General features: G+C 44.3%; 2 protein-coding genes across 2 annotated transcripts; both read right to left on the reverse strand.

Annotated features, from left to right (window-relative positions):
• Positions 1 to 1,607: 1,607 nt before the first annotated feature.
• LOC144706483 (uncharacterized) lies at positions 1,608 to 6,201 on the reverse strand. Its single transcript, XM_078579462.1, has 4 exons — positions 5,671 to 6,201; positions 4,506 to 4,988; positions 2,758 to 3,270; positions 1,608 to 1,845 (listed from the first exon to the last, which is right to left on the reverse strand). The coding sequence occupies exons 1-4, from the start codon at positions 6,130 to 6,132 to the stop codon at positions 1,762 to 1,764; spliced, it is 1,542 nt and encodes a 513-aa protein (XP_078435588.1). The 5' UTR covers positions 6,133 to 6,201; the 3' UTR covers positions 1,608 to 1,761.
• Positions 6,202 to 11,846: 5,645 nt separating this feature from the next.
• LOC144706499 (Glutaredoxin family protein) lies at positions 11,847 to 13,324 on the reverse strand. The gene is made up of 2 exons (XM_078579486.1): positions 12,435 to 13,324; positions 11,847 to 12,098 (listed from the first exon to the last, which is right to left on the reverse strand). Exon 1 carries the CDS (start codon positions 13,214 to 13,216, stop codon positions 12,509 to 12,511), a length of 708 nt encoding a protein of 235 aa, XP_078435612.1. The 5' UTR covers positions 13,217 to 13,324; the 3' UTR covers positions 11,847 to 12,098; positions 12,435 to 12,508.
• Between the last annotated feature and the right edge of the window lie 472 nt (positions 13,325 to 13,796).

Genomic DNA, 13,796 nt, shown 5'->3' on the forward strand with positions numbered 1-13,796 from the left:
TGAAAATGCCTGATATTGGGAGAATACAAGGATATAAACTCAATGGGATGCATTGCGCACACATGAGATGATCATTAAGTTTTTAGAAACGTATATCCACTGTTCTCTCTTTGTCAAACACCTTCAATGCATACTTTTCTCTTTCAAAAATCTTGTTTACCTCATTTTCTCTCTCTAGGATTGTCCCTTGTTATCTCTGAACCTTGATCCCTATCCCTAATTTTTGTCCCAAAATTTTCAAAAAATTAACTATTTACACCAGCAAACTCCATTTCCACCTCCATCTCTCCTTCATTAATTTTTACTTTCTGTCTCTATCTTTTCATTTTGCTCACTTTCTCTCTATATAATATGTCCCTTTCTCTTTATAGAATTCCTTATATATATTTCTATTTTATCTCCCATAAGTATTGCAAGATATTCCTCCATTTACCCCTTCAAAAGTAGGATATCTACATCAACTGCATTGGTCCATGCTTGCCTGGGCTGCACACAAAGCAGAAGAGAGGCATGTAGCATTTTACTGATCGATGCCAACATTGAAATTGAAAAGGCATATCTTAATGAAACTTACTAGTATATGTGAACCTACATTATCTCAAGCTAGATAAAAGTATATGTGACTAAATAGTGTGAGAGCATAATAGAGAAGGATATAAAATTAGAGAGATTGAGAGTATGTGCGCATAAGACAGGCTTGGTCTTAGTCTTACATTTTTCAAAAACCCACCTTTATTTAAAGTTGGATCCAGTATCAGTCTTGCCGAGGACTGGTTTGATTCAGCCTTGTTCCGACCAGATCTACTGGTGAATGTCAAACTCGAAGTAGAAAAGTATAAGCACAGTTAAATTTGTTTTTAGAAATCAAGGGCTTAGGCAAACCAACAATTTCTTTGGCAGATAATGTTTCTAGATCAAAATAAAAAGTTCATATAATTAGACAGTGAGACGAGAGCATATTAAATAAGAGAGAGGGAAGGAGAGAGAATTAGAGAGGAGAGAGTGAAGGGACCGAGAAATAAGTCCTAAACGAGGATATGAAGGAGAGAGAGATAAAGAGAGAGAGAGAGAGAGAGAGAGAGAGAGAGAGAGAGAGAGTGGGAGATAGCATCTAGATATCTTCTCTTGTTAGAGTTGATCCTTGTGATATGATGAAGATTTCAGATAAACAATCAATGCATCTCCTAACTATAAGAATATCCATCTTTCTTGTCTTAATTTGTGGCATTATTCATTATCATCGATCATCGTTTATGCTTTTTCTACATTCCGTGTATTGTCGTCAATTCCATGGGGTGTTTTTACTCGTGAAGCTGTCGTAGAATATAAGAAGATGAGAAAATCAAACCATAAATATTTATAGGTTCGAGGAGACTACAGACAATGAATTTAAAGGTTTTACATTAGAAAATATTCAAAAATTTAAATATCGCTTGAATTAAACTTAAAGAACTAGGCTACTTTGAATAACTACAAATTTTCCGTTGTGTATATTGCTCGTAATTTTCATTATGATTAGAACGATATGGATCTTCACCATAACCTTAAAATGTATCCCATCCCACTTCACACTGAAATGGTGATAAAAAATTTTTTGACGGAGGATGAGTGACAAAAGGAACTCCATCCCTAGGCTTCTTCTATAAACGTATCCCTTTTCAATGCCTACCATGCCCAAATGACCAATGATCCTTTATTTGGGGCAAAATTCGCAGTCTATTAAATGTTTACTGACCTGCTGGGTCACGGTTTGCTCAGATCCTACAATGGTGACGAGAAGCTGAACTGCACACCGGACTTGCCATGGTCGTGCTCCGTCTGCTTCAAAACCCGACAGTAGTTGATCTGGAGATACACAAAAACAACAAATAATTATGTAAAAAAGAGGCCCAAGGTCGACCTATCATCCAGAGGAATTGAATTGGGTCGGTTGTGTCTTGGGAACGGCAGCCGTCATCTGTCACGTCACATGTCATGGTGGCGGCAACGTGACGGATGACATTACGGTGACGGTGACGGTGACAAAAGTAGGGGCCCGTGACGGTGACGGATGACAAACTGGGCGAGATGGTGATGCGACGGTGATGGAGGGCTTCGGATGAGTGACGTGACGGGACAGCTGTCACAGATGACGGCCGTGACAGATTTTTAAAAATGACCAAAAAAGCTTAAAAGTCGTTATATTTAAGCTTTTCGATGGCCGAGATTACGCCACGTGGTGTCGCGAACTCGATTTCTTGGCATTTTGCAGAAAAGTCCCTGCATTAATTCGCGCGTTCAACAGGAGGCCGTCCAAAGATAATTGGAGATATGCCCCTCCAATTCTCTCCCCTGCATGGTTGTTTTTCCCGTCACACATGACAGTGATGCCATCCGGTGACGGGGACATGACGAGGATGCCGCAAACCATGACAGTGACGCGAACGTGACGGATTTTCCCGAAATCCTCGAACATGTGATGGGACGGTGACGTCACAAAACTTTCTTCATGTCACCATCCGTCACGGATCGTTATCCGTCCCGTCAAGTCCGGGGCGTCACGTCCCGGATGTGCCGTTCCCTAGTTGCGTCGGCCCGTTATGAATCCACCATCGTCAACCATCTTGTGTGCAAGACAAACGACAAGTTGGGATGAGGTGATGATGAGGCGGCGATGATGACGAGACAATGATGATTTGCCATTCTCATTGTTGGCTCATCATTTTCATCCCTGATGGCAAACCCGAGCACTGACCATGGATGTTATGATGTACCCACCTCTACACGGAAGAGCTTGGTGGGGATGATGACGCCAAACCCGGCAGTGCTTCTCAGAGAGTTGACGAAATGGTGAGGAGAGAAAGAATCAAGGTTGTTCCCTGACAGCTTGGCCAGGTTCCCGGCGCAGAGAAAGGCGTGCCCGTGGATGCCAGCTTCTCTGAAAAGCTTCAGGGGCAGATCGAATGAAAGGTCAGCGAAGGCAGTCGTTGCAAGGTCTCCACCAAGGGCGTCTCGCCCAGGGGAGGTTGTCTGTTCGCCGTCAGATTTGGGGGGAATGAGCCTCCTGGGCTCGGTTGGGCCCAGTCCCCTCAGAGTGAAGCCTAATAGGGAAGTGGGTCCCCCGAGGGAGCAGACGGGGGATGATTGGCCGCCCATGTAGAATCGTTCCGTGACCGGCGTGTCCATGCTCCTGAAGCCTTGGCCCCATGGAAGAATAATGCCAGCCGAGATGCCCATGTTCAGGGCTGTGTTGTAGAAGCCGAGGGGGATGGCACACCGGAGATCGAATTCCTGCCAGGCCAAGAGGCCACGTATTTAAAAATTTAGAATTCTTGAGATGAATTCTCGAAATGCAAGAAATTAACCTTCGAAAAGATGGTATGATAAAAGTTTAATTTTAGTCACAGTAAATAGGAATATATATCACAACACTTTTAAAATGCGAAACAATGACATGGGTGAATGAAGGCAATTGAACCCAGGCATGGTGAAATCACAATCCACTGCCTTGATCCACTTGCAATATCTGCCATTCTTTTGGAACCTTAGTTAAGAATAGCCAAAGGTTACTAACCCAAATCCATTGTTAATTATACATGATTGTTGTATTTAGTCTTTGGCAGGTGTTTAAAATCAATCCAAAAAATAAGAATTAGGAAAAAAGATGCAAATTAAGAAGAGAATAAAACGGCACTACCACGTCCCATTGACATTAAGAATAACATAATACCACCTAATGCAGAATCTTTGAAATCAGAATGATAGTTCAATCTCTATGATCCATAGAGTGAAATATATTTGTTCCAGGTCGGTATGAAGCTAGATGAACCGTAGATTATATGAATACATTAATATAGATAGGATTTAAGACACGAGAAATTCATGAAAATATCATTAAAAAAAAGTCTTTCAAAATATGTTTCAAAATAATGGTCTCTCATAGGGACCATATCAGTGAGACAAGACCAACATACAGACTCTATCGGCAAAGAATATGTGAATAGGATGAGGCATCGCCCAGTAAAAGGATACACATTCCATGATAAAACAATCAAAGCATGCAACTTCCACGATTACCGATTACCAACGTCAGGCCTTAACAATTGTCGAATAAATCTGTAGACTTGATCAAGAAAAATGACGGCTGGGTTATTATTTAACCTATCTTTTACTCTAGTTAAGCAGTGAATTGGCTCACATCGCAAGAGCAAGACAAAAATATAGTATATTTGTTGCTCTGCAGGGATAGCAGCACCGTTTAGCTCCAAACACATTGCAACGCGAAGGCATAATAAAGAGGGATTCATGCGAATAGCCAATGAAATAAGAGTAGCTTCAAAATAAACCCAAAATGGTTTTTACGGAAGATTCGCCATTAGTTGTCATTGAAGTGAAACAACATATTTGGCCCATTTCAGTAAATAAGTTCCCAAACCGGACAAAACATGACCAGCACAAAGGGTTTCATTTAATTCAGGGAAAGAGTAACTTTTTTTTAAGGAATTCAGGAAAAGAGTAATATTTACCTGACGAACGAATCTCAGAAATTTGGAATCACCGAACCCACCAATCTGCGACGTACAAACAAAAGCGTATCCACGGGTGGGCCGCAGATGCGAATCCCGACGATCAACTTTGAATGTGTACTTAAGCGATGATAGTAGGTGATGGCCCAGTTGCCGTCTTATTGATGGCGAAGACATGCGAGATGGATCCGTCAAGCTACGCCACGTCAGATGATAAGCCAAATCATGATACTTCGTTGAGAGTAGGCCAACATAAAGGCCCAGCATGCGCTCTGAATAGGATGAAAACTTCAACCAGTCTTGAGATAGAAGTGATACTCGAGCAGTCAGAGGGGTTGACAGTGCCTTCAATCTTGGAATTCGTACTCCAATGCCCATCTCTGTCGTCTGGTCCCAGCCATAGGCCCCAGTGGCATCCCAAATATCACCATATCCAAGAACATTGTTCCATTTAAGCGACCCCTCAAGCGACCAAGATCTAGCCTAAAAAATAAACCGGATCACAAAACGCAAATCATGAATTCAACATAAAGCGAGAAATCTTTAGAGGAAAAGTAAGTTAAAGAGGTCGATACTTTGCGTTTTTATTAGTTTATTGATGATTCCCCAAGGTATGTTCCGGTCGTTCAGTAGAAATAATAAAATTTAAGAGAAATAAGGTGAACTATTGACATGCAACGAAAAGTTATCCACTGGTGTACCACTTTAAGTGGAAGTGGTGGACTAGAGCGGGTCCTGATGGACACAAAAGAGGGACAATCTAAAGAAATGAATAAAAGAACAACCTGAAAGCTGAAATATGTAGGATGGAAAACGTGAAAGGATGATTCTCGGACAAAAAAAGAATACAGCTCCCTATTGAATATTGGATCAGGAACAAAACACGAACGAATTTCGGAGCATTGTCAAAGGGATTAAAACCTAAAAGATTTGCCCACCACATCTTGCACCTTCATATCTTCAGCATGAACTGTAAAACCTAAATATTGGCAAATACCGATCAAATATACACTTATAGAGCAACTAACTGTTTGGGATCATCAATAATAATCAATCGTCCACAGAGATGACAACAGTCCCAGCAGAAGCTCATTTCCTTCCAAAAATTTCGTTATTCCGCAATAACTGTACAGAATAACACCAATAGGTTATTTCAAATTATCACCTCAGGCTTAGTGAAGATGCCGACGTCCCCAGTGAGGGGGTTCCTGACTTCGACAACTTCAATGATGACATTGGTCGTATTGGGAAGCTCGGGAGGGCCGGCATCAAGGGTAATGGAGACCGAATCGAAAATATCCAGTCTTCGAAGCCTTGCATTGGCAACCGAGGCGGCTTGCAAAACTTCCTGCATCGTCGAGGCCGATCGAAAAGCGTCGATCACTTCGGCCTCGATCAGCGCCTCCCGAGTCTTCACATTACCTTTGATAACGATGTCGTGGACGCGTAGTCCGACGGGATGGGAAGACAAGCGGCGAAGGAATCCAGCCATCTTCTCGCGATCGGGGGGAGAATCGCCGTCCATCCCAGCCCCTTCCTCTTCCTCCTCTTCTTCCTCGTCTTCTTCAGCATCGTCTTCTTCGACGAGATCGCCCATCGCCTTCTCCCTCTCCGCATCCACCGCCATTGGAGCTCCGCGAAATCTACCTTCGACTGGTTTTCTCGCGCAGAAGTACTCCACAGTCCACTACTCTCGGCTGGAAGTTAATCTTTACCAGTCGGAACCCTTGACCTGTAAATCGGGCCGTTATACCCGGCCCAATAAGAAATTGGGCTTCTACCTAAAGCCCAATTGCCAAAATCCGTTCATTTTGGCACGTCCGGATGCCGATGAAGTGTAGAGCAGCATCGTCCAAGTCCGGGACGAAGGACGGAACGGGACGGAAATTATCCCGTCCGAGTCGTCCCTTCCAGACTTCACTCCATCCCAACTATTTTTGTCCTCGTCCTGTCACGTTCTAAACCGTCCCGTGCACTATATTCTCATCCCGTCCGACGTCTGGGACGAAGCAGAGCGTGCGTGAGTATTAGGCCACTCAGAATTTGACACATGACACATCACGTGCGTCGTCAAGCTGGAGCTCAAACGATGAAAAGCATCCAATAACTTTGAAAGAATTGTGGTGGTAAACTATTCTTAGATAAGGAGGGGACCTTGATTTTTCAGGGTAAGAAGGGGTAGAGAAAATGCCTCGAGCCAATGTCAAAGTACAAGGCGCTACGGGCTCAGGGTCCTACTATACTCCCGCGGGTCACAGACATTGTCCCGTCCGTTGTCCAATGACCCAGATGGGACGGTTATATAGTCCATTGACAAAAAAATTGTCCCCTCCTGAGAACAACCAACAATTCTACGTCTCATCATTCATTCGAAATCCTGGACAGGACATTTTTTCATCCACAGATGAAATAACTGTCCTGCCCACGTTGATGCATTGTATGACGAAGTTAGGGACTGTTTAACCCGTTAAACTTGTCCTTGTTATTGAGAAAGTCGTCTACACATCCGTCTGTGTCACGCAGTCAGATATGGAGCTTAGGATAATATTCAGATTGAACACTTGTCAGCCTCAACACTTGGACAGAAATGTTGAGCTGTCTTCATTTGTGCAGCGAAAGTCTCTTTGGAATGATGAGGATTGCTTGGGGGTTAAGGAGAGAGGTAGGGCTAGTCCCTTAGTAGAACATCATGACGTTCTATAAACATGAGCAGAATTACATCAGAGGTTGTAGCCCTTACATGGGCAGATGGCCAATACAGAAATACAGAGATGGGGCGCCGCTCGTGGCATTGGGTAGTGTCTCTCTAGTACCTTGAGACTTGCAGTCACTCGTGTGTGCCTGCAAGCACCACCGCTACAAGCCTGCCCTGGACCGAGGGCCGTGCGCCCATAGGCCATGTCCTTCGAGCGCATCCTACGATCAGTCGTATCACATGCCCTGACATACACCCATAGAAACCCTTTGCTCGGTGCCCAGCCTTGACGCTCCACGTGCCTCTAGCACCCGCGCTGACATCTAATACTTTGGTCCACGTTGGTGCCATTGTGCGCTGTGCCCCAAGCCTTGGTTTCTGTGCATTGCAATACTACACGTAGGGGCACGCTCAACGACCAAGCCATGGTTCGCTCGGTGCCTTAGACTCCTAGGGGATATTGCCCCACCCTCGCGCGAGTAGGGATCGGCAAACATCATCCGTCACGTCACACGTCACTGTGACGGACACGTGATGGCTGACGTGACGATGATGGTGACGGAATGGATGGGGCGTGACGGTGATGGTGACGCGTGATGGGCTGTACGTGACGGTGACATGATGGTGACGTGACGGTGACGGGATACCCCGGACACGTGACGTGGTGACAGGTTCGTCACGGATGACGACCGTGACGGATTAACATAGTAAAATAAATATTATAAATAATAACATAGTAAAATAAATAATATTATGCTTCGACTATGTTTATTAACATAGTAAAAATAAATATTATTATTTCCGTCACCGGTGACGGTGATGGCGTCACGGTGACAGTGACGGCGTCACGGTGATGGTGACGGCGTCACGGTGACGGTGACGTGATGGAACAAGGAAGAAGGGACGTATGACGAGTATGTGACGGAATTTTTCAAAATCCTCAGACGCGTGACGAGATGGTGACGTGACGAACATTTCATCACGTTACCGTTTGTCACGCATCGTCATCCGTCCCGTCACGTTCGGGGCGTCACGTCCCGGACGTGTCATTCCCTACGCGTGTGTAGCACTTGCGGATTGTGGCGCAAGCATCGGCAGCTTGTGCACGCTGCTTGCATAGCCCATGTTAAAACAAATAATTATATACAAATGGAGTTTCACCATAATTTATGTTTTATAAAGATTAAACAACCAGGGAGCCCCCCTTCATGGGATTGGGCCACGACGGTCTCTACTGCATTGAACCGGGACAAGCAATGGGATTTTGAGATAACAAAATCCAAGTAACTTTTGGCATCTCTATCTAGGGCATCAAACTCTCAAAATATTTTTTTGCTCCTCTTGCTGATTGGCTCAGAATCATAAGTTCTCCTTTAATTCTAAAGAAATCCTCAATAGAATTGCTTCAAATTATTCAATCGACTTATGGGGATTGGCTCTTGTCAAGTCATATCTTGGTTTCTCTTATCATGTCAAATTTATTGATGAATATATAGGGTACACTTGGTTTTACTCACCTTCTTCTTCCAACAATTCTCAACCAAAATAAGTTCTCCTAATCTGAATGGAGAGGTGAGTTTCAAGCTCTCCATGAGCACTAAAAAACTTGTAGTATCCAACATCAGGTTTCTTGTCCCGCACGCTAGAGCGAAATGGGGCTGTTGAGTGAAAGCATAGACATGGTATAGAAAAATCTTGAAGCGTGTTGCATCAAGAATCCATACCAATAATTTTGGGATGAAGCAGTGGAGACAGCAACATACCTCATCAACCACATGATTTATGTTGTTCTAGGTAATAAATTGCCTTTTGAAATTATATACATTCTGAACCACTAAATTATCGATTTCTCAAACTTGTTTGCTGTCTTCGTTTTCCTAACCATCAATCATATGGTACTAATAAGTCTTATCCCAGGTCTGAATGTTGCATCTTTGTTGGATACAATCCTCTACCTAAAGGTTACCATTGCCTCTCCTCAGCATTCTATCAACTTTAAATCTCTAGGAATGTTATTTTCTTGAAACTAACTTTCCTTTATGGGATTTAACTCCTACATCTACTGATGGACAATTGAGATCATCACCACCAAGGTATTCTCTCTTGGCTCAAAATGCCATTGTAAATTTGTTTTCAATACCATGTTCAGACAGTCCTCCATAACCGAGGGATGCGATCTCGTCATCTCACAACAATATCAGTCCATCTTTGTCAATGTCTCAACATTCTTCAATGCTGCTTGCCTCTTTACAGTTTCCTGTGGTTTCTCCCTCTAGAGAATATGCAACTTCATCAACACCCCCTTACATATTTACGTTGACTCACAATTGACTGAGTCTTCTTCACTCTATTGATGCACTCGCAATTGAGGTGGTCACACAACATCTTCTCTCTCTGAACCTGAATGCATTTCTCATGCTTTATTGATTCTAAATTGGATAAAATCTATGGATGAAAAAAATTTGGCTCTTCATCTCAATGGCACATGGATACTCATACCTCACCTAGAAGGTGCCAATCTTATGGTTTCCTATTGTGTATTAAAGCATAAAATCAGTGTTGATGGCTCTCTAGTGTTGGAAGGCCAGACTTGTTTACCAGGTTTCAATTATCATGATACTCATATCTTGTGGTCATGGTAACCTAATGTTCGCCCCTCCCGACACCGACTTCAGATTACGGTATCGGGACGGGTGCTAAATCGGATATCGAAAATCACATTTCCTATATCCGTTTTACCGATATCCGAATATTGGATAACGGCATCGAATGTCAATTGCTATAGTGCCGCTATTCGATATCGTTATCCACGATGTCGTCATCTGCCTCTGTCTTTCGGAAAGGATGACAATATCGAATATCGGAGTTGGATATCGGATTTCGATATCCAATATGGAATGGTTTTAAAAATACATTTGTTCATCGAAGCTGTAATCATACAATGGTTTGGAGAGGAAATCTGTTGGCGACCAGGTAAGTAGAGAATTTGTTAAGTGTATAATTACCAAGTTTAATATATGCGCTTTAAAAATTTTGTTTTCTTCCATATGGGATAATATGACTCACCATTTAAACTCCAACTTCTATTATACCATATGGAACAAAATAAAAATTTTGAAGTGCATAAATTAAACGAGGTTTTACTTAAAGATTTGGACGTTGTTAACATTAAACAACATTAACCAGAAATCGGTTCTGAGAATATGATAGCTTAAATGTGATCGGTATCTCAAATTATTATCATGGTATATATTAGTGTCTTGAATTTTTCCACCACGATAATTCTTAGTATAGAAATTTTACATGAAGTGAAATTTAGAAAATACTTTTCTCATTTTAATTAGATTTATAGTAGAAACACTACGACTTACATAACACCGCATTTTGAATATTGCAATTGGATTTATTATCTCGTATGATATATACCCTTCATAATTTTGATTTTCTTCCATATGGGATTACATGATTCCAACCACAACATATCCGGATATTGGATTTTGATATCCAGATACCGGTTCCAATATCCAGATATAGAAAGCCGATATAAGGTAATTCAATATCCGCCTCATCTTTATTTAATATCTGTCCCGATATCCGTTTTACACATGAATGTCGATATCCATTCGATATCCCATATCCAGTATCAGAAACCGTCCTCATTTTTTCTGGATATCGGATGTTGGTTGTCCCATACCGGATATCAGACGGCCATTTACTTCGGTAGCTATTATCAGACTATTCTTATCTACTAGTATTTTACATAACTGGCATATTCAACAGTGATATATCTCCAGTGCTTATCTCCATAGTTACCTGAATTGAAACATATAGATGTGTCCACCTCTAGGCTTTAAGCATCCCCAGTTTCTGAAACACGTGTGTTTACTTAAAATTCTCTCTATGGTCTTCATGAAGCTCCTCATAAGTGGTAACAAAAATGAGTCGCATAACTCACTTATGTTTTCAAGGATAAAAAACTGACACTTCTCTTTTCTTCAAAAACACCTCCCAGGCCCATCCATTTCTTCTTTTGTATGTTAGCGTCATCTTGCTTCTTTTTTCTCATGCTTCTGATGTCTCAGGGACAATTCATGCCTTAAAGAATGAATTTTCTTTGTAACATCTTGGCGCTTCAAAATATTTTCTTGGGATTGAGACTCTTAACTCTAAACAAGGAATTCCTCTTTCTCAGTCTAAATACATATCTTGTGTTCTCCGAGTAGCTAAGATAGACAATTGCAAAGCCACCAACACACCATACAGTCTATCTTCAACTTCTTCTCGTCAACAATTTGGAGAAACCTGATGTGACCCTCCTTTGGCAAATTGTTGGGCGTTTATAATATTTTGACTCTTGAATTTGCAAAAATATGCATGATCCTCACCTCAAAGTTTTTGGGGACTCAGTTTAGGCTGGTGACTCTACTTATTGTCGCTCTACACATGGCTGTGCCATCTTTCTCTGGCCAATTCTTGTCAGCTGGTCTTCAAAGATATCTTTCTATGACTCTCTCCAGCACCGAGGTGGAATATAAACATGTGGCTCATGCCACAGCTGAAGTCATATGGGTCGAATCATTACTTACCGAGCTGCAACTTCACCCAGGTACTCCTACTCTTTGGTGCCATACTTTAGGTACAACATGTCTTGCAAAAAATCATGTGATTAATTCACGTACAAAAAATGTTGAAGTTGCTTTTCATTCTATTTCCACTCACAATCAGCTTGCAGATATTTTAACTAAACCTTTGCCCAAGCATCGTTTTCAGCGGCTTGTTCAAAAAGCTCAATGTGCCTCCCACCTTGGTTTTGCAGGGGAATGTTGCTGGCAATGGCGGAATCCGTGCTCTCGTCTCCTCTTCATTTTCTTCAAATGGACGCCCTTCCCACTTCGCCACTATAAAACATGTATAAACCGACTATGTTAAAGTTCGTGAGACTTTTCTTGTTCTCTACACCATGCACAGCACCCCAGAGTCACTTTATCGTCCATGCACAGCTGTATCCTTGGATTACACGGTATGAATCACTGTAATCCAATTCGTTACATCGTCGGGAGGAAGATAAATAGTTAAATAAAGATAAAAAAGCCACCGACAACAGCCACACGCGCCGCCTCCTCGTTCCCCCACCCCGACCGAGAGTTTACGCGGCATCCTCGCGCGGGTAGAAACTCAGAGAACAAGCAACGATAATCGAGCAATAATTTTCCCAGAATTCCTCACAAACCCACCTCTCAATCGCCGCGAAGAGCCCTTCATTTGATCGTACAGACGCTGATTCCGAGCACCCGAAGTTCTACCGAGCTCAGAGGAGATCAGAAGGGGAGCAATCCGGGCACTTGACGAGGCCGTTCTCGTTGCAGAGCGCGCAACTCCGAAATCCGCCGGACTTGTCGCTGTAGAGTTTACGGCTGCCGCTGCAATTCTCGCAGAGAACGAAGCGGAAGCCGCCGCAGCCATCGCAGATCCCGGGCGCGGCCGTGGGCACCCCTTCCACGCACTTCTTGAGCTCGCCGGACTCGTGGAGATGGCGGATCTCGTCGGCGCCGCCCACGTACCGCCCCCCGATGAACACGATCGGAAGCGTGAGCTGCGACCGCCCGAGAACCCCCTTCACCTCGCTAAGGAAGCCGGAGTCCATGGACAGATCTCGCTCGTCCACGGCCACGCGGAACCCCCGCAGGATCGATCGGACGGCGCTGCAGTCCTCGAAGGTCTTGCGCACCACGCGCAGGCTGGTGAAGTACACCACGATCCGCTTCTCGGCGGCGGGCGGCGGCGGCGGCGACGGCGGCGCCGCGCGCCAGAGGCGGAGGGCGGAGGTGGCGGATCGGATCCGGTGGAAGACGGAGGAGGCCGCGGACTGTGGGGGGGGGTTCGGATCTGTATCGGGTTCGTCGTGGATCAGGGCGGGGACGTCTTTGAAGGAGAAAGAGAAGGCGAAGGAGGGCTGAGCGGGCGGCGGAGATTGGGCGGCGCCGCCGCGAGGGACTGCTCCCCACGGCGGCCACATGGCGGGGAGGAGGAGAGGGGCCGGCGAGGAGGAAGCGCGAGCGAGCTAATTTGAGACGCCAAGGAACCGAAAAGACTGGTTTTTTTTTAACGTTCCTTCCTCTCTTGTTGACGCGGCGGAGGATTTGTATGGACGCGTGGAGGGAGTCCAGTTGTTCGTCGCCGAGTCATTGGGCCACCTGGATGGGGGAGGGGATCAAGAGCCGCGGTCGTGGACCGGGGTGGGGTCGCGTGGGTGGGTTTTGGCGCGCCCGCCTGTCTTGACTCGGTTAGCCGTGGTCCACGCGCGGCCCGACGCGTTTGGCTCGATCTAGCCTCTGGTCCGTGCTGCAACAGGGCCCTGGTAAATCGGTCAGGGTGATCTCTCTCTCTCTCTCTATCTCTCTCTCTATCTCTCTCTCTCTCTCTCTCTCTCTCTCTCTCTCTTTCTCTCTCTCTACTGTCATTCTCTGTATCTCCCGTTTCAGGCTCCTCTCTGCCTAGACTCTCTCCCTCTCTCTCTCTCTCCCCCCTCTTCTCTCTCTCTCTCTTATCTCTCACCCTATATCTCTCTCTCTTCCTCTCTCTCACCCTATATCTCT

This window comes from Wolffia australiana, chromosome 1 (assembly GCF_029677425.1).
Source record: "Wolffia australiana isolate 7733 chromosome 1, ASM2967742v1".
In the NCBI taxonomy this organism is placed as follows: Eukaryota; Viridiplantae; Streptophyta; class Magnoliopsida; order Alismatales; family Araceae; genus Wolffia; species Wolffia australiana.

Excerpts from the sequence above, each read along its gene's own strand:
- LOC144706499 (XM_078579486.1), bottom strand. The coding sequence starts at position 13,216 with ATGTGGCCGCCGTGGGGAGCAGTCCCTCGCGGCGGCGCCGCCCAATCT.
- LOC144706483 (XM_078579462.1), bottom strand. The coding sequence starts at position 6,132 with ATGGCGGTGGATGCGGAGAGGGAGAAGGCGATGGGCGATCTCGTCGAA. Across the intron at positions 4,989-5,670 it reads GCATCTTCACTAAGCCTGAG|GCTAGATCTTGGTCGCTTGA; the intron begins GTGATAATTTGA and ends TTTATTTTTTAG. Across the intron at positions 3,271-4,505 it reads TTCTGAGATTCGTTCGTCAG|GAATTCGATCTCCGGTGTGC; the intron begins GTAAATATTACT and ends TTGGCCTGGCAG.